The 19805-nt window shown below is 44.4% G+C and overlaps 1 protein-coding gene across 7 annotated transcripts in view; it reads right to left on the reverse strand.

The window, feature by feature from the left end:
• The window catches only part of DACH1 (dachshund family transcription factor 1), a 372863-nt gene extending 366882 nt beyond the window's left edge, over positions 1-5981 (reverse strand). For 4 of the 7 annotated variants that reach the window (XM_056555499.1, XM_056555498.1, XM_056555497.1 and 1 more), the window contains exon 1: positions 4852-5980. In XM_056555499.1, the coding sequence (XP_056411474.1) occupies positions 4852-5582 (731 nt within the window). In that variant the 5' untranslated portion in view covers positions 5583-5980. Of the gene's footprint in view, positions 1-4851 lie in introns of all 7 variants that reach the window. The other 3 variants (XM_056555495.1, XM_056555493.1, XM_056555492.1) reach the window with 1 other exon arrangement.
• Between the last annotated feature and the right edge of the window lie 13824 nt (positions 5982-19805).

The raw sequence follows: 19805 nt of genomic DNA on the forward strand, positions 1-19805 counted from the left end.
TAACGGAATGGCTATAAGTGTAAATTGCTTTGAGGGCCTTTGGAAAGGTAATCTATAGATACTAAATTTTGATTATGACAGGTGATATGGATTTTTCTAAGATATACTTTTCCAAATAAGATAGATCAACAAAATGTGACTTCTGGCTTTAATAAAAATGTATCTCAGACTTCTCGTAACCCTTTCAATTCCTGGATAAGGTTATGCAATATCTAGCAGGATCCTCCACAGGCTATAGCACAGTATATAATGTCTCCTACACACAGAAGTTCAATCCAGAGACTTTACTTAATGATGCAAATATTCTTATTGCGAATTTATTATCTTACAAGACACACATGCTTCAAATGTTCCCACAGCAAGACATCTTACATGCTAATTCACGGCAAATACGTGTAGCAGCCTTAATAAAGGGTAAAGAACAACTCAAAGAAGAAAAAATATTATTTATAACATGTAAATAAATTTTATTAGAGCAAACAAACTCCAAAAAAATGATAAAATTGATAAAGAATTAGATAAAAATAGGTAAAAATAGGTCATTTATTTTTGAATTTTTGTAACATGTAAGTGGAGGTGTGTATAGAGCTGCAGAGCATATCAGTCCAATGTCAGTAATAGGAAATAAAAATAAATAACAATTACATTTTCTACTTGAAATAAAATCCCTTAAAAAAGTGAGATTCAGAAATGAATACACCTTGTATACTTATCATAACTTCATTGAATATAATAACAATGGCTAGGTCCCCATCTCTGGACATGTCAGAAACTCTTCAGTCGAATATCAAAGTTTTCTACCTGAGTAACAAGTCTAACGTCTAACCACACAGTTCATCTTAAAGTTATTCGATTGAGAGTCACTCCGAATTAAACTGAATGGAATTTTGTAACAAAAATTCTATTTAAAAAAACTAATTATTTTGGACATATCTTGGGGTTTAGTAGACAAATCTACATATTAATAAAAATATAAGGAAATAATTGTGCACCAAGCACATATTAATAAGTACAAAGTTACCTTAAACTACATAACTACATATGGCAATATTTTTCCTACATATCTATGAAGCCATACAACTATAATTAATTATGAGCTGTCAGTTAGAATTAAGTATTCCATTTTTACATTTTGAAAAATACATAAATTATTGTAATAAGTACAAATAATAACTGAAATTGTTTTTTTTTTTTTTTTAGGCTTTAAACAAATATTTTCAGGGAAAATAGAGATGGTCAAAATGTCCTATTTATTTTTATTTTTTCTTAACCTACTCCTAATAATAATGAAATCATTTCACTGAAGCTTATTGGGAATAAATTTCCATCCTCTGGTAATATAAACTTCACAAACACAAATGACATTCCTCTGGCATTAGCAAGCAACTAAATCATTAATTATTAGCAGTAAATGGGTGACAACACTATCAAGGAGGAACAGTCTGTTAGTCCCTGAAGCTGAGGTTGTTAAACTGTAACAAACAAAACCTAAAAACAAATCTTTCAATGTAAAAGGAACTTCACACAAATCATGGAGGATGTATAAGTTAAATAAACTTTGTGACGGTGCAGCCCTGGGAGCTTATCAGAGGGTAGTCTCTGTCCTGTGCTGCCTGCATTGTTGAGAATGCTGTTTTCACTTGCAGTCATGTATGTCTCAATGTCCTTGATATAACATATACCACAAAATAACAAATAAATGAACTGAGGTTAAAGGTCAGAACCACAAGCAAAGCAATGATAAACACATCAACTAATTAACTGCAAATGCAATGTGTTTGACCAAAAGCATTCCTAAATGGAGCATGAAGTGAGGGAATGTCTGGTAGTGGGTTGGATAACACACACTATAATATATATACTATATATATATATATATATATATATATATATATATATATACATATATATATACACTAATTATATGTGTGTAATTAAAATAAAAATTATTACTATTGTATGTACAATTGTGCATAAATAATAACTAAAGATCAGTAAAACGGATAAGGAGAGATTGTGGTGTCTATTTCTAAACCAGCACAGTATTCATAGCATTGTTTACATATCCTTTTATTCTCTTTTTATTTAAAAAAAAAATAATATATATATATATATATATATATATATATATATATATATATATATATATTTGCTTTCATTCAAGCTCGGAATAATGAAGAAAATAACTAGACAAATTTGTATATATATTTTTTCAATTCTTTTGTGTGCTCCAGTGTAAAATTATTTCAACAAGAGATCAATATTATGTCAGCGCTGATCATCACAAAATAAATGATAGAAATATTTACTATAGATCTTAACTTAGTCCGTTTTCTCAGTTAATTATAAACCAGCTTCTTCTAGGCTATGTTTGAGTCTATCAGCCATGGTTTATCTGTCCATTTGCTTATTAGAAAGTTGCTGTGACCTTTCCATACACTTAAATTTCATGTGTACTGTAATCCTGATGGGTAATAAAACCTTCTAAGGGTCATTGAATTTATGGTTTGTAGCCAGAGCTGTGACTACCAGTGAAATCTGTCCCCATGGGAAAAGACAGCTCTCTAGTGTCCCAGTAGGTCACTTGCTCTTTTCTTCATCTCCAAACATCTAAATCCCCTGTGAATTCCATGATGTGTCACATGTTGATCCCACAACCAATGATTACACCTAGACCAAGCTGTGGATGCCACAAATGAACCTTCCCCTGGAGTACAGTTTATTGTGTTTGTTTACAGGAATAATCTTCTGGTTGCCTGTCTAATGTTTCAAGATGACTTTTAGCAGTGATTTTTAATCAGCTTCCCCCCAGACACCTCTTCCAATTCCCCTGCTCCCTTTAACAATTTGCCTTAATGCTTTCTGCTTGTTCCAGCACTAAACTTTCTGAATGTTTCCAGAGGGGGACTAGCAGGTCTATGGCAGGTACCCATGCACTTTTCGTTACCTATATGAATGGACGATGCTGTACACTGAGGCAGCAGATAGCTTGGAGGCCCTAAGAATAGATCCCTGCACATCCCATAATCACATTAGCATTGATGTAAGTACAATAATACAAATAAGGATCTGATGAACTATATCATTAGTGAGTCGGGGCATCTACTGTAATAATACACATCCTATTACGGAGTTTACTATCTCAAGCAAAACTTTCCTTTAGGTCTTTTCTCCATGTTACACATGCCATAGACTGCAGGGTTATTTTATTCTTCCGTGATACAAAGAATAACGACCACTATTATCTCTATACATTACATCTACCATAATGCCCTGATCAGCTGATGATCAATGAATAATAAGACATGCAATTGTCTCATCACATGTATCTGCCAAACTGACTAGTCAGGAATAGTGAGGAGCGGCAGGGGCCATATTGGAATTTGCGATATTTCACGAATATATTGACGATTATTCGTCCTATGTTCGCGAAATTCGCATATTCGCTATGTTCGTTCCCCTTTTTTTCCATGCAAAAATGTGCATAAAAATGTGGAAAAAAACACGCAAAAAAAAAGGAATATTCATCATTACGAATATATAGCACTATATTCTAAATATTCGCGAAATCGCGATAACAATTCGCATTACGAATATTCGTGTTCAACACTAGTCAGGAACCATAGGAAAAACAAACAGTTGTGGGTTTTAAATAGACCATGAAATGGATGAAAAGGACACTTTGTTGAAAGGAAACTATTAGGTTCTTTGTTATTATGTTTAACCTGGATATTTACATAATAAGCCACTTTGCCTATTTCCAGAGAATTTAGATACATAGCGAGGGCAAAAAAAAAAAAAAAGGCAAATCTTTGAGCCATCTGTAGCAAAACCTGACTGCACCTCTGGTGTTCTTTATACCTTTCATCTTTACTATGTGACTTTTTAACCTTCACTCATAACAATACCTGCTTCTTAAATACATCTCTTCATGCTTACTGCCAGTGAAAGGGTTAACAGGTCTTAACAGATTCTGGGATGCCCTAGCAAGTTGTCACAAGGAAGCGAGTGTCATAACATCCAAGGCTTTATCCTTGGCTTTTATTCTTTTAGAAGGTTTAAAGCAGTGTTTCCCAACCAGGGTGCCTCCAGCTGTTGCAAAACTACAACTCCCAGCATGCCCGGACAGCCAAAGGCTGTTCGGGCATGCTGGGAGTTGTAGTTTTGCAGCAGCTTGAGCCACTTCGGCTGTCCGGGCATGCTGGGAGTTGTATTTTTTCAGCAGCTGGAGGCACTTTGGCTGTCCGGGCATGCTGGGAGTTGTAGTTTTGCAGCAGCTGGAGGCACTTCTGCTGTCCAGGCATGCTGGGAGTTTTAGTTTTGCAGCAGCTTGAGCCACTTCGGCTGCCCGGGCATGCTGGGAGTTGTAGTTTTGCAGCAGCTGGAGGCACTTCGGCTGTCCAAGCATGCTGGGAGTTGTAGTTTTGCAGCAGCTGGAGCTACTTCGGCTGTCCAGGCATGCTGAGAGTTGTAGTTTTGCAGCAGCTGGAGGCACTTCTGCTGTCCAGGCATGCTGGGAGTTTTAGTTTTGCAGCAGCTGGAGGCACTTCTGCTGTCCAGGCATGCTGGGAGTTTTAGTTTTGCAGCAGCTGGAGGCACTTCTGCTGTCCAGGCATGCTGGGAGTTGTAGTTTTGCAGCAGCTGGAGGCACCCTGGTTGGGAAACACTGGTGTAAAGGAAAAGAACTATCAGACTGGGATATGCTGAGCAGAATATAAAACTTTCTCCAATACCTGATAGACACAAGTGGCTATACCTCCTGGTGAGATGCCAGCCTGGAGCACACCCAGCACAAAGTTCTGCACAAAGTTCTAGAGGTAGGTAGTAGTTACAGTAGAGGACAGTACTCACCTTGCGTTTGTGCAGTCATTGTACAAGGTCTCAAAATCCTTCCTGGAAATGAGTTTGCAGCGATTGACTCCTGGCTGAATGGCCCCCAATCCTCTCAAGATCCGGACCTGCTCCACGTTACACACCACTGGGGTGATCTCCAGCCTCTTGAGCTTGGTGTAGACGGTGTGAAGCCCCCCCACCAGATGCTTCAAGAAGAGGTCAAAAGCCTGGGGCAAGCAGATGAGCTCACAGCCCTCCACTGTGAAGGAGGCCACCTTGGCTCCTCTGAGGTCCACCATCCTGCACTCATTGTTCTGGGGGATGTTTTCCACTGGGGAGGGAGTGGAGTAGACTGGTTTGCCGGGCAGGTTGGTGCTGGGGGCACTGCTGCTGCTGGTGGAGGTGGATGAGGTGGTGCTGCTGGAGGTGATGGGGGTGGCAGCGCTGTGGTGGTGGCCGCTGCAGTTGGCCAGGCTGGGGCTAGTACTGTTCCCACCACCACCCCCCGCCGCCGCTGTCCCTGTGTTGCTGCTGTTGACTAGGTTGATACTGGTGGCAGCGGAGCTGCTGATGCTGGAGGTCACCGTGGTGGCTGCTATGGGCTCCGGTCTGTACAGACTTGGCCCCGAGGAAGAAGGAGCCACAGACGGAGTGGGAGAAGCGGAGGCTGAGGAGGACGCGGACGTGGAGATGACTGGCTGAGGGGTCACCAGCTGGGTCGGTGGGATGAGAGCAGCCGGCACGGCCATGGTCACATAGGAGTCCTCCCAGAGTCACTACTGATAAGAGGCACTGCTACTGCCGGGAGAAGGAGGGGAAAGTTCCACAGCGGAGAACTACACACAATACACGAGTGACACCCGGCCCGGGGGGAGGACGAGTAACCCCTCAGCCCCCACAAGTGCACTCACTCCGGCAGACACTTGCTCTCGGGTTGTTAGGATGGGTGTCTGGCAGGGGCTGAGTCTCTTGTCTTCCACAAGTCTCAGCACAAAGTTGAGAGATGAAGGTGAAGAGGAGGAGGCTGGCAGGACCCGGGCGCTCGCTGGCAGCACATTGATCAAAGATTGAGCACGAACGACACAGGGAAAATGAGGCTGAAAAGTGCTGCCTGCTCTGTGGACGGGTTGTTGTTGTCACACGGTGCAGGGGGGAGGAGCTCCGGCAACTTGGGCTCTCCTTACAGAGCTAGTGAGCTGCAGCCCTGGAGGATGGAGGCTGAGAGCGGAGGACGGGGCTGCTGCCTGCTGTCAGCCCTCCTGTGTGTGCCCAGCTACCTGCCCTCCTGTGTGTGCCCAACTACCTGCCCTCCTGTGTGTGCCCAGCTACCTGCCCTCCTGTGTGTGCCCAGCTACCTGCCCTCCTGTGTGTGCCCAGCTACCTGCCCTCCTGTGTGTGCCCAGCTACCTGCCCTCCTGTGTGTGCCCAACTACCTGCCCTCTTGTGTGTGCCCAGCTACCTGCCCTCCTGTGTGTGCCCAACTCCCTGCCCTCCTGTGTGTGCCCAGCTACCTGCCCTCCTGTGTGTGCCCAGCTCCCTGCTCTCCTGTGTGTGCCCAGCTCCCTGCCCTCCTGTGTGTGCCCAGCTCCCTGCTCTCCTGTGTGTGCCCAGCTACCTGCCCTCCTGTGTGTGCCCAGCTACCTGCCCTCCTGTGTGTGCCCAGCTCCCTGCCCTCCTGTGTGTGCCCAGCTACCTGCCCTCCTGTGTGTGCCCAGCTACCTGCCCTCCTGTGTGTGCCCAGCTACCTGCCCTCCTGTGTGTGCCCAGCTCCCTGCCCTCCTGTGTGTGCCCAGCTCCCTGCCCTCCTGTGTGTGCCCAGCTACTTGCCCTCCTGTGTGTGCCCAGCTACCTGCCCTCCTGTGTGTGCCCAGCTACCTACCCTCCTGTGTGTGCCCAGCTACCTGCCCTCCTGTGTGTGCCCAGCTACATGCCCTCCTGTGTGTGCCCAGCTACCTGCCCTCCTGTGTGTGCCCAGCTACCTGCCCTCCTGTGTGTGCCCAGCTACCTGCCAGTCACTCCCCCCTGTGTGTGCCCAGCTACCTGCCAGTCACTCCCCCCCTGTGTGTGCCCAGCTACCTGCCAGTCACTACCCCCCTGTGTGTGCCCAGCTACCTGCCAGTCACTACCCCCCTGTGTGTGCCCTGCTACCTGCCAGTCACTCCCCCCCTGTGTGTGCCCAGCTACCTGCCAGTCACTACCCCCCTGTGTGTGCCCAGCTACCTTGCAGTCACTACATCCCTGTGTGTGCCCAGCTGCCTGCCCTCCTGTGTGTGCCCAGCTACCTGCCAGTCACTACACCCTTGTGTGTGCCCAGCTACCTGCCAGTCACTACATCCCTGTGTGTGCCCAGCTACCTTCCAGTCACTACACCCTTGTGTGTCCCCAGCTACCTGCCAGTCACTACACCCTTGTGTGTGCCCAGCTACCTGCCAGTCACTACACCCCTGTGTGTGCCCAGCTACCTGCCAGTCACTACACTCCTGTGTGTGCCCAGCTACCTGCACTCCTATGTGTGCCCAGCTACCTGCCAGTCACTACACCCTTGTGTGTGCCCAGCTACCTGCCAGTCACTACACCCCTGTGTGTGCCCAGCTACCTGCCAGTCACTACACCCCTGTGTGTGCCCAGCTACCTGCCAGCCACTACACCCTTGTGTGTCCCCAGCTACCTGCCAGTCACTACACCCTTGTGTGCCCAGCTACCTGCCAGTCACTACAGCCCTGTGTGTGCCCAGCTACCTGCTAGACACTACACCCCTGTGTGTGCCCAGCTAGCTGACAGTCACTACACCCTGGTGTGTGCCCAACTTCCTACCAGTCACTACACCCCTGTGTGTGCCCAGCTACCTGCCAGTTACTGTTCTTCTGTGTGTTCCCAACTACCTGCACTCCTGTGAGTGCCCAGCTACCTGCCAGTCACTGCACTCCTGTGTGTGCCCAGCTACCTGCACTCATGTGTGTGCCCAGCTCTCTGCCAGTCACTGCAGTCCTGTGTATGCCCAGCTCTCTGCCAGTCACTGCACTCCTGTGAGTGCCCAGCGCTCTTCCAGTCACTGCACTCCTGTGAGTGCCCAGCGCTCTTCCAGTCACTGCACTCCTGTGAGTGCCCAGCTACCTGCCAGTCACTGCACTCATGTGAGTGTCCTGGAGAACTTCACTGCCAAGCTCAGTCCTGCCAGCCCCTGCACTCCTGTAACTTGCCTGACAGGCACAACTTGCCTGACAGTAGTTACTCAGTCAGTCTGGGCCATTTCATATATTTAGTCATATCTAGTTCCTCTGCCAGTCCCCACATTCATAAAGCCTGGTCCCTTTTAATATTCACTCGGTTAATTGACAGTTACCTGCATATCTAGCTGTTCTGCCAGTCCTTGCACTCATATACCCAGTTTGCAGTCCCTGCAGTTATATATCTAACTTCTCTGCCAGTCCCTGCAGTCACATATGTTATTTCCTTGCTTGGCACTGCACTTAGACTCATAACTCTCCTAACAGTCTCTGCAGTTATATAGGCATCTTTTATGCCAGTCTCTGCAGTTATATGTAAGTCCAGTAGCTTCACTGCCAGTCCCTGCTGTCACATATGTGGCTTTCCTGCGGTCACACATGTAGTGTCCCTGCCAGCTGCTGCTTATACACAGATAGTATTCCTGCCAATTCCTTCAGTTACAAATGAAGCTTCCTTCCATTACCAGTATAATGGAGCCCGCCTGCCAATCCCAACACCCCTTAGCTGCCTGGATGCCCAGGATAGAGCCACTTTTACAGGGACAGCTCATATGTTAGTTCTATTCTCCATGCTCCTAGCAGAGGAAACTTTATCCTTGTGACATTCCCCCTTCACTTTGTTCAGGAAGCAGCCCCCACCCCTCCCCATCACTATACACAGCATCTTCTATGCTGGAGCAAGCTACTTGAGCCTGGAGTGTACAAGTGGAAGATTACTACTCTTTTGTTACCAGGTAAAGTGCACCCTATGTGTGGCTTACCATGCTTAGAGGAAAACCAATCTATAACGATAGCATGCCCCAATTCACACCAGCTCCAACACTGGAAAGGACTGTGTTCCACTGTATATGTTCCACTAAGCTATCTATCATTTATCTATCTATCCATCCATCTGTCTATCTATCTATCTATCTATCCATCTGCGTTTATCTCCTATCTATCTATCTATCTATCCATCTGCGTTTATCTCCTATCTATCTATCTATCCATCTGTATTTATCTCCTATCTATCTATCTATCTATCTATTTATCTAATATCTATCTATCTATCTCCTATCTATCTATCTATCTATCTATCCATCTGCGTTTATCTCCTATCTATCTATCTATCTATCTATCTGTCTGTCTGTCTGTCTGTCTGTCTGTCTGTCTGTCTGTCTGTCTGTCTATCTATCTATCTATCTGTATTTATCTTCTATCTATCGATCTATCTATCTATCTATCTGTGTTTATCTCCTATCTATCTATCTATCTATCTATCTATCTATCTATCTATCTATCTATCTATCTGTGTTTATCTCCTATCTATCTATCTATCTATCTATCTATCTATCTATCTATCTATCTATCTATCTATCTATCTGTGTTTATCTCCTATCTATCTATCTATCTATCTATCTATCTATCTATCTATCTGTGTTTATCTCCTATCTATCTATCTATCTATCTATCTATCTGTGTTTATCTCCTATCTATCTATCTATCTATCTATCTATCTGTGTTTATCTCCTATCTATCTATCTATCTATCTGTGTTTATCTCCTATCTATCTATCTATCTATCTATCTATCTATCTATCTATCTGTGTTTATCTCCTATCTATCTATCTATCTATCTATCTATCTATCTATCTATCTATCTATCTATCTATCTGTGTTTATCTCCTATCTATCTATCTATCTATCCAGATAGGGAAGCAGCATGTCACAGAAAATATATTCTGGTGCACGCAGAGTCCAGACCTGGGTCAGGGGTCCATATGTAATGCAGAAAAAGAAAATATCCGCAGCACACAGATTTAAAAAAAAAATGCTAAATTTATCCCAAAACGTGAGTGTCAATAGCAACGTTTCGGCTAGCTCACCTAGCCATTCTCATGCTTGCTATTGACACTCGCGTTTGGGAATAAATTTTGCAATTTTTTTAATCTGTGTGCTGTGGATATTCTATGTTTCTATCTATCTGTCTGTCTATTTATCTATCTATCTAACTATCTATTTATCTGTCTGTCTATATATATCAATCTATCTATCTTTTTATCTGTCTGTCTATCTACTGTATCTGTCTGCCTACTTATCTATCTATCTATCTATCTATCTATCTATCTATCTATCTATCTATCTATCTATCATCTGTTTTTATCTTCTATTTATCTACACAAAGAATAGTTCAGCAGCCCACAGTTGGCGTGATAATACGTGGCTTTTATTCACCAAACATAAGAGGACATTTCGGCCATCTCGCATTGTTGGCTTGACAATGGCTATGCAAGATGCTTTAAACATCACCTTATATGTTTGGTGAATAAAAGCCATGTATTATCACACCAACTGCGGGCTGCTGAACTATTCTTTGTGTAGATATCGTGGAGGCCCGAGTCTTGAGCCAGATTTTCAGCTTGCATCTGTTTACTATTGGATTGTCTGACATGCGGCTCCACCTTTGGATTCTATCTATCTATCTATCTATCTATCTATCTATAACAACCTAAAAAAGTCCTGTCTACTGTGGTCTAAGTAAAATTGGGGAAAACCCAAAACAACAACTAAATAACCTATAAATACGCCACTACAGCGTATAGGGTAAACCCACTAAGAATAAAAATGTATGTAATAAAATAAATAAGAAAATAATAATCTAATAAATCCAATAACATCAAATTAATAAAATATATAATTTAATTTTACAAAAATGTACATATATCATACACAAATGAAGAAATAATATATAGCTATATAGCATACATAAAAATAATATTAATCAATAGCGCAATTTGATAATGTGTATAATTAATTATGAAAAATTAATAAAAAATATATAAATTTATAATATATAAGCTTAAAAAATGCAAAAGATGACAGGGACGGCAAAAAAGATAAAAACAAGAAAAATTTAAATACGGGGGTCAATTGATCACCAATGGATCATAAAAACACCTGTTGCTATAAAATATGTGCAGATAGTGACAATATATATAACATAAAAAGTGTGTAACCCTGTAAAATGTATATCAAACACAAGTGTACATAAGGTGCAATGTGCAACACAAAAATATATGTATGTGAAATAAATACAATAAATCAGCGCCAAAAGAACAAAACAAATAAAGTGCTGAGAGTAAAGGTGTCAGAATATAAATACTTGACCCCACATGTAAAAAGAAGGTAAGTTCCACGTCCCTGCGATCACCCCCAACGCGTTTCACCGTGACTGGCTTTATCAAGGAGTATATGAGTATATTTAGTATATAGGAGTATATATATATATATTTTTTTTTTTATCTATCTATCTATCTATCTATCATCTATCTCATATCTATCTATCTAACTATCTATGTTTTATATCCAAGCAAGGAAGCAGCTCAACCAGGGCTCAAGTCCTGCAGGAACACATGGGAATGGAGTTCTTGCACTTTTTCCCCAGCAGGAACAGCTTGGTTCTGCTGGTCAGCCAATTGCAAAAAAAAAAGGGTCCACAGCACTCCAGGGTAAATTTCAAGGTGATTTATTGTCCCATGTTACAGATACAACTTTTCACCATCCTCTCGCTGGCTTTCGCAAGCATAAAATGAGGTCACACATTTATACGGTGAGGAATAATTCATGAATTCAATAAAGTTCACGTTTTTTTCAATGGGACATGATCTATTGGCATTGGGACATGATCTATTAACATGTATTTTAAGTCCTTTTCTAAGTAACCAGCATCAACAAAGTGCTTGGACACTGGGGCTGCACGATATGGGGAAAATGTGTTATTGGGATTTTAGGCCTAAATATTGCGATTGCGATATACGATGCAATATAATAAAAAAAATGGTGAAATCCCCCCATTTCATTTCCAATCGCTTCCATTTCACATCTTTCCACCCATTTTATGTCCTCCGCCTATTTCACATCTCCCACTTGTCACATTCTCCTCCCCCTTGTCACATTTCCCCCTTGTCACATTCTCCTCCCCTTGTCACCCCCTTCACAATCTCCTCCTACTTGTCACATTCTCCTCCCGTCACATTCTCCTCCCCATCACATTCTCCTCCCCTCACATCCCCCCACCTTGTCACACCCCCCCTTGTCACATTCCCCCTTGTCACATTCTCCTCCCCCTTGTCACACCCCGTCACATTCTCCTCCCCCTTGTCACATCCCCCCTGTCACATTCCTCCCCCTTGTCACATTCTCCTCCCCTGTCACATCCCCCTTGTCACATTCTCCCCCCCCTTGTCACATTCTCCTCCCCCTTGTCACATTCTCCTCCCCCTTGTCACATTCTCCCCACTGTCACATTTCCCCCACTGTCACATTCCCCCCACTGTCACATTCCCCCCCTTGTCACATCCCCCCATGTCACATTCTCCCCCCCCTTGTCACATTTTCCTCCCCCTTGTCACATTCCCCCCTCCCCTTGTCACATTCCCCCCTTGTCACATTCTCCCTCCCTTGTCACATTCCTCCCACCTTGTCACATTCCCCCCCTTGTCACATTCCCCCCCCTCCCCTTGTCACATTCCCCCCCTTGTCACATTCTTCTCCCCTTGTCACATTCCTCCCACCTTGTCACATTCCCCCCCTTGTCACATCCCCCCCTTGTCACATTCTTCCCCCTTGTCACATTCCTCCCACCTTGTCACATTTCCCCCCTTGTCACATTCCCCCCCTTGTCACATTTCCCCCCACCTTGTCACATTCCCCCCCTTGACACATCCCCCCTCCCCTTATCACATTCCCCCCTTGTCACATTTCCCCCCCTTGTCACATCCCCCCCTTCTGTCACATTCCCCCCTTGTCACATTCTCCCCCCCTGTCACATCCCCCCTTGTCACATTCTCCCCCCTTGTTACATTCTTCTCCCCTTGTCACATTCTCCTCCCCCTTGTCACATTCTCCTCCCCCTTGTCACATTCTCCTCCTCCTTGTCACATTTTCCTCCCCCTTGTCACATTCTCCCCCCCTTGTCACATCCCCCCCTCACCTTTTCACATTCCCAACCTTGTCACATTCTCCCCCCTTGTCATATTCCTCCCACCTTGTCACATTCCCCCCCTTGTCACATTACCCCCCTCCCCTTGTCACATTCCCCCCTTGTCACATTCTTCCCCCCTTGTCACATTCCCCCCTCCCCTTGTCACATTCCCCCCCCTTGTCACATTCTTCCCCCCTTGTCACATTACTCCCACCTTGTCACATCCCCCCTCCCGTTGTCACATTCTTCCCCCCTTGTCACATTCCTCCCACCTTGTCACATTCCCCCCTGTCACATTTCCCCCCACCTTGTCACATCCCCCCCCCCCCTTGTCACATCCTCTCCTCCCCTTATCACATTACCCCCTTGTCACATTTCCCCCCCTAGTCACATTCCTCCCACCTTGTCACATTCCCCCCTGTCACATTTCCCTCCACCTTGTCACATTCCCCTCCTCCCCTTATCACATTCCCCCCCTTGTGACATTCACCCACCCCCCTCCTGTCACTTTCTTGTATTCTTGTACTGCAGCAATACACTGGGTTTCCCGGGCGGATTTCAAATCTTCCGCAGGACCCGGGAAACCTAGTGTATTGCTGCAGTACAAGACCTTTCCCCATTAGCCAATAACTGGCTTGACAAGTGACACCACTGCGGCCAGTGATTGGCTGAAAAGGGAAAGGTCCTACTGTACTAAGAGAGGAAACTCCGGAGCGCACGGAGATGAATCTGCAGGGACTAGGTGAGCAGAAGTTTTTTGTTTTTTTTCTCCCTGCGCTCTTAGCTCAGTGTTTTTCTAGCAGGGTGCCTCGAGCTGTTGTGAAAACTACTCCCAACATGCCCGGACAGCCTTTGCCAGTCCTTGCATGCTAAGAGTTGTAGTTTTGCAACAACTGGAGGCACCCTGGTTGGGAAACACTGACTTTTAGTATTTAAATTAGTTTTTATCTGCTCTGGCTGGCCCCCGCCAAGGGAGCCAGCCCGAGCAGATAATCGCATGTTTTCCCGGGGGCCGTATCGCCATGTCGCAAAAAGCAAAAATTGCGATTCGATTGCTTTTGCGATATATCGTGCAGCCCTATTGGACATTGGTAAGTCCAAGCGCTTTTTCCGGATACTTTACCAGTGCTGATTAAGGTGGAACCCTTATTAGCCACTGTTAAAGGGGTTATCCACCATAAGGTGATTTTAGTACGTACCTGGCTGACAGTAATGGACATGTTTAGGAAGGATCTGTGCCTGTCTTGGGGCTAAATGGCTATGTTGTGAGATTACCATAATACTGTGGCTAGCTTTTTGTGAACTGGTATTTCCTTTTTCCTTTTTCTTTTTTTGACTACAAATCCCATAATTCCATTTTCCTCCCTCCCACACATCAGCCACCCCACCCATTGAAACATAAATGAGCTGCATCCATTCAAAAGACCAGTGGTTTTCAATCAGGGTGCCTACAGCTGTTGCATTAGTTGCAGATTCATCTCTCTCCCACCAAGTGATCGCTCCACCCATTGAAGCAGACAGGCTCCCTGTCATCAGCTGACCAGTGAGTCAGATCTCGGCCGCATTGCAACCTGGGAAAAATCTGAGACAACAGTCATTTTTTTTTTTTATGCTGTTAAAAATAAATATTGGGGTGAAAATCACATAAAAATTGTGAGAAAACCATCACACACAGGTACAGACACTATATTATGAACTACACTAACTTTACAGCCCCTGTAGCATAGTTAAAGAAAAAAAATCCTGGAATACCCCTTTAAATAGCTTTGTGTGGCTCCCATTTTTTTGAAAGACACTTGTTGCTTGACGTCAGTATGTAAAATTGTACCCTTTGGAGTGTTGCTTGAACCCCCTATAACAGGGACCACTGTCCAAGCACGCACACCCAGCCACTAGGACGCCGCTTGGTATTATTGCCGTTTGCCTGCATCTACTTGCCGTTTGCCTGCATCCACCCACCACTTCAACACCCCATTTCCGCAACATTACCACCTATATGGCCGGACGCTCCTCGTGCCACATCAGGAGGATACCGGGGATCCATTCATTGTGCGGATGTCTCCATCGAACCGGCTGCCCAGCTGTGCCAGTCTGCAACACGGAACCCAGCTACTACAGGGCTACCATCCCGGGACCTCGTAAATCAGTGGTGCGGTGAGTGGTGCAGAGAACCAAACATCAATAAGATACAACTTATCTTTATGTGAATACTGCGTAAACTTTCATTTGCAAATAGCAACAATATCTATTGCAAAGAACAAAAGGTTATTTCATCTATCCAAGAACTGGTTACATAAGTAACATTGCGCTACTAGGTGGCTGTTATTTGGACTACTTATACAATTTTTTTCTTAATAAAACAGTAATTAATTATATACAACTAGTCTGTCAGATATATATATATATATATATATATATATATATATATATTTATATATATATATATATATATATATATATATATATATATATATATAAAACCAAAGAATAAGTTGGCCAGCACTATTGATTCCAAACTATTGTAAAGACCTGGCTTACAGGTGCAGGCTGCTGGGCTAAATATACAGCAACAGGAGAATACAGCAGCACACTGCTAGCACAAAGATTTAGATAAAACATGAGTATATAGATAAAACATGAGTATATAGATAGAACATGAAAAGATATACAGCTGTAGTGCAATAAATGAAAATATGAAACTATGAAATTATGAGGTACTTAGCTTGCAAATTTGGCGGCCAAATAGCGTGGACCGTCCCACCACAGTAAGGTGACCTCATTCTGGGACGGACCCTACACTATGAATATGCCTCTGTGTGAACAGTATAGCAGGCATTACAAGGTCTGAAACATCCAAAGCACCTTATATACACCTAATACAGGTGGGTGGGGTGCAGGAGCCAACATGGAGGTAGCCACTCCCCCATATGTGTAATACAACCAAAGAATAAGTTGGCCAGCACTATTGATTCAAAACTATTGTAAAGACCTGGCTTACAGGTGCAGGCTGCTTTTTGTGTTCTAGCTTTTCATGTTCTATCTATATACTCATGTTTTATCTATATACTCATGTTTTATCTATATCTTTGTGCTAGCAGTGTGCTGCTGTATTCTCCTGTTGCTGTATATTTAGCCCAGCAGCCTGCACCTGTAAGCCTGCTGGCTCCTTACATGACAGTGGGCTCAGCCTATCACCAGCCAAGGCGGGACATTGCTGCGGCCAGTGATACGCTGACGGCTCTATGAAGTTCCCATCCCCAGCGTGAGGCCGATACCAGAACAACGGGGGAACGTAGGAAGGTGAGATAAAGTTTATTTTCTTAATTTATGCAGCCCAGGCACAAGCATAGTACAGTACAGCGCAGCAGTTGATAATTATTTGGGGGGGGGGGGGGAGAAGCAGCGCTTGCGGGTCACATATGATTAGTTCCCAGATGTGGGGGACAGAGCAGCGCTGGGCTGATAATTAATTGGGGGGGGGGGAGAGAAGCAGAACAGCGCCCGCGGGTCACATATTATTAGTTCCCTGATGTGGGGACAGCATGCTGCGGATGACAATTCATTAATTCGAAGCGGGGGGGCCCAACCGGTATTGCGGTATGGGAAAAATGAATATCGTGCTGGAAAAAAAATTCTGAATTCGGTATGAACCGGTATGCTGCCCAGCACTAGTCTAATATATGATTTACAACGTTGTGGTATTGCAAGAAGAAGAGAGTCTTATATTGGGAGGCCACTTATAACTATTGAGAAACACTTCAGTTTATAGGTGGTGATCACCTGCGTTTAAACTTCACATGGAGCCCCGAGGTATAAAGTTGCCCAGTTGCCCATGGCAACCAATTAGATTGCTTCTTTCATTTTTCAGAGGCCTTGTTAAAAATGAAAGAGGCAATCTGATTGCAACATACAATGTGGGTGTGTGTGTGAATATGTGTCTATGTATGTGTGTGTGTATGTGTGTTCCAGCATCACATCCAAATGGCTAAAGATATTAATGTGGTATCCCAGCACCAATGGTTGTCCTGTGGCTTCGGACTGCTTCGGGCAGCTTGGCAGCAGATCGTGTTGGGCCCAAAGGATAGGGGATAAGATGTCAGATCACCGGGGTCCCACTGCTGGGGACCCCGGGGATCGCTGCTGCAGCACCCCACTATTATTACTGCGCAGAGCGAGATCGCTCTGCACGTAATGACGGGCAATACAGGGGCCGGAGCATTGTTACGTCACGGCTCCGCCCCTCGTGACGTCACGCCCCGCCCCGTCAATACAAGTCTATGGGAGGGGGCGTGGTGGTCGTCACGCCCCCTGCCATAGACTTGCATTAAGGGGACGGGCCGTGATGTAATGAGGGGCGGAGCCATGACGTCACACTGCTCCGGCCCCTGTATCGCCCGTTATTACGCACAGAGCGAACTCGCTCTGTGCAGTAATGATGACGGGGTGCCGCAGCAGCGATCCCCGGGGTCCCCAGCAGCGGGACCGCGGCGATCTAACATCTTATCCCCTATCCTTTGGATAGGGGATAAGATGCCAGGGGCGGAGTACCCCTTTAAGATTGCACTTTATTGAAGAATAACATATATTTATGATTAATTATGTTATTTGTATATATGTTATTACTGTGTTACTGTACCCTTAAGAGAGGGCAGTGAACCCTGTGTTCTCTGTCTGCCAATGGGAACCCCTAAATTCTTGCCCTTATAGTGTAGTGGGGGAGGAGTTACTGCAGTTTAAGTTCCAGTGCAGTTCCAGTTTCTGCTGAGCCACAGTGAGGTTCAGGTGTGTTGTGCTGTGTGCTCTGTGGGAAGGCCTAGCTCAAATCTACACTTTCTGGTCATCCTGCAAGAATCTCCCGTACAGTGGAAGTTCATGCCCCTGCGGAGAAAGCTTCAATACCTTGACAGGGCCCTACCTACCAGGATTCATCTACCCGTCTTACAAGTCAGTATAAATCCATTTGGTAAAAGCACCACAAGTCTCAGCAAGGCAACAGGGCTCCCGAGGGGTTACCCTGCATTCTTTCACCCACAACCAACTATATGTGTAATACTATCTGCACCCAGCTCAGTAAAGACAGTTATCCGTAACCTGATGGTGGTGTGTTCATTTACTAGCCGTGTCTGGCCCAGGAGAAGCTGTCTCCAAACTCTGACCGTGTAAAGGATAACGGTGCCCTGGCATCACAAAGTAATCAGGTATTTATGCTAACACCCCCGTGGCTACCACGTGAACATGAAACTTGGTAAACATGTTAACTACAAACTACAAACATAGGAAAGGTTAATTAACCCTTACCCACTCCCATTTGCAAGGGCCAGGGTTCTTGTTTAAAGTCCCATACAATTTTATGGAAAATATATGTTACTGTATAACTTCTAAACAGCTGAAGATATTTTGATAATACTTGGTGACATGTTACTTATATGTGAAATGAAAATATATGATAGTTAAATTAACCCCAAACCTACCACCATATTTGAAGGATGGGGTTTTTGTTTCAAGCGCCATGAAAGTATATGGGACTTCCGGTACCTTACTCCACAAGCTCCACTCTGCATCTCCTGGTGAATGCATTAGTCTGGCTTGTGAGCCACACCCTCCAAGCATCCCATGCCCAATCTTGCAAAGACAGGCCCACCCTTTAAGCCACACTGCTTTTATTTTATACCCTTTTTGTGCATCAGTCTGGCTTGCAAATCTCACCCACTCCCACAAAGCCACGTACCCTTCTATGTTCGGTTTACAATATTTTCTTCATAACTCAGCCCCACCCAAGGATGGGATATGAGGATGATATATGAGGACGGTATATGAGGACAATATATTAGGCTGGGATATGTGGTTAAATGCTTCCTCTTTTGTTGCTTTTCTTTCCCAACAAGGATTAGGAAGGAAAAACCGGGAAACGCCGGGTACTCAACTTGTTCTTAATATTAGTGGTTACACTATTCCAAAACTCAACTACTCTGGAACCTCTTTGTAAAGAGTAAATTAAAATTTCTTACCTACTATTGATTGAATGATATGAAAAGGCCTGACTCTTTTAAAGGAGATGTCCTGTGCGACTTTTCCTATTCCATTCTGCCCGGGCTGCAAAAAAAGAGATAACAAACTATCACTTAACTTCCTACATTCCCCCGGAGCTCCATAACAGCTGATCAGTCGGCCGGGCTGTCTACTACCTACTTCCCTTAGCCCAGTACATCACACAGTGCTTCAGCCTATCATCGGCCCCAGCGATGTCCCACCTCGGCCGGTGATAGGCTGAAGTGCCGTGTGACGTATCGGGCTAAGGGAAGTAGGAAGTAGACAGCCCTGCCAACCGATCAGCTGTTGCGGAGCTCTGGGGGAATGTAGGAAAGTAAGTGAAAGTTTGTTTTCTCTTTTTTTGCAGCCCGGGCAGGATGGAATAGGAAAAGTCTGTACTGGACATCTCCTTTAAAAAAAACAAAAAAAGGAGGTCTGGAGCAGTTATATTTTAATGTTCTGTAGCAACTGCAGATGCTGAAGAGTACTTAAAGAGTACTACACATCAATCAGTCAGTAGTTGACATAAGAAAAACCTCTAGCAAAGTAATCTGCAACAGACCGTCTCTGTAAAGAGAGATGAGCAGCGTCTATGTAGAGCCACCTCTGTTCAATACAAGCCTATACAAATAATAATTACAGGTACATGAAAGGAAAATGTCTACTATTAATGAAAGGTCAATTTCAGGCCATGTTTACACTTAGTAAATAGGTGTTTTTTTTGCTGTAAAATGCCGTAAAATGTTACTTTTA

The sequence above is a fragment of the Hyla sarda genome, chromosome 2 (assembly GCF_029499605.1).
Source record: "Hyla sarda isolate aHylSar1 chromosome 2, aHylSar1.hap1, whole genome shotgun sequence".
Lineage (NCBI taxonomy): Eukaryota > Metazoa > Chordata > Amphibia > Anura > Hylidae > Hyla > Hyla sarda.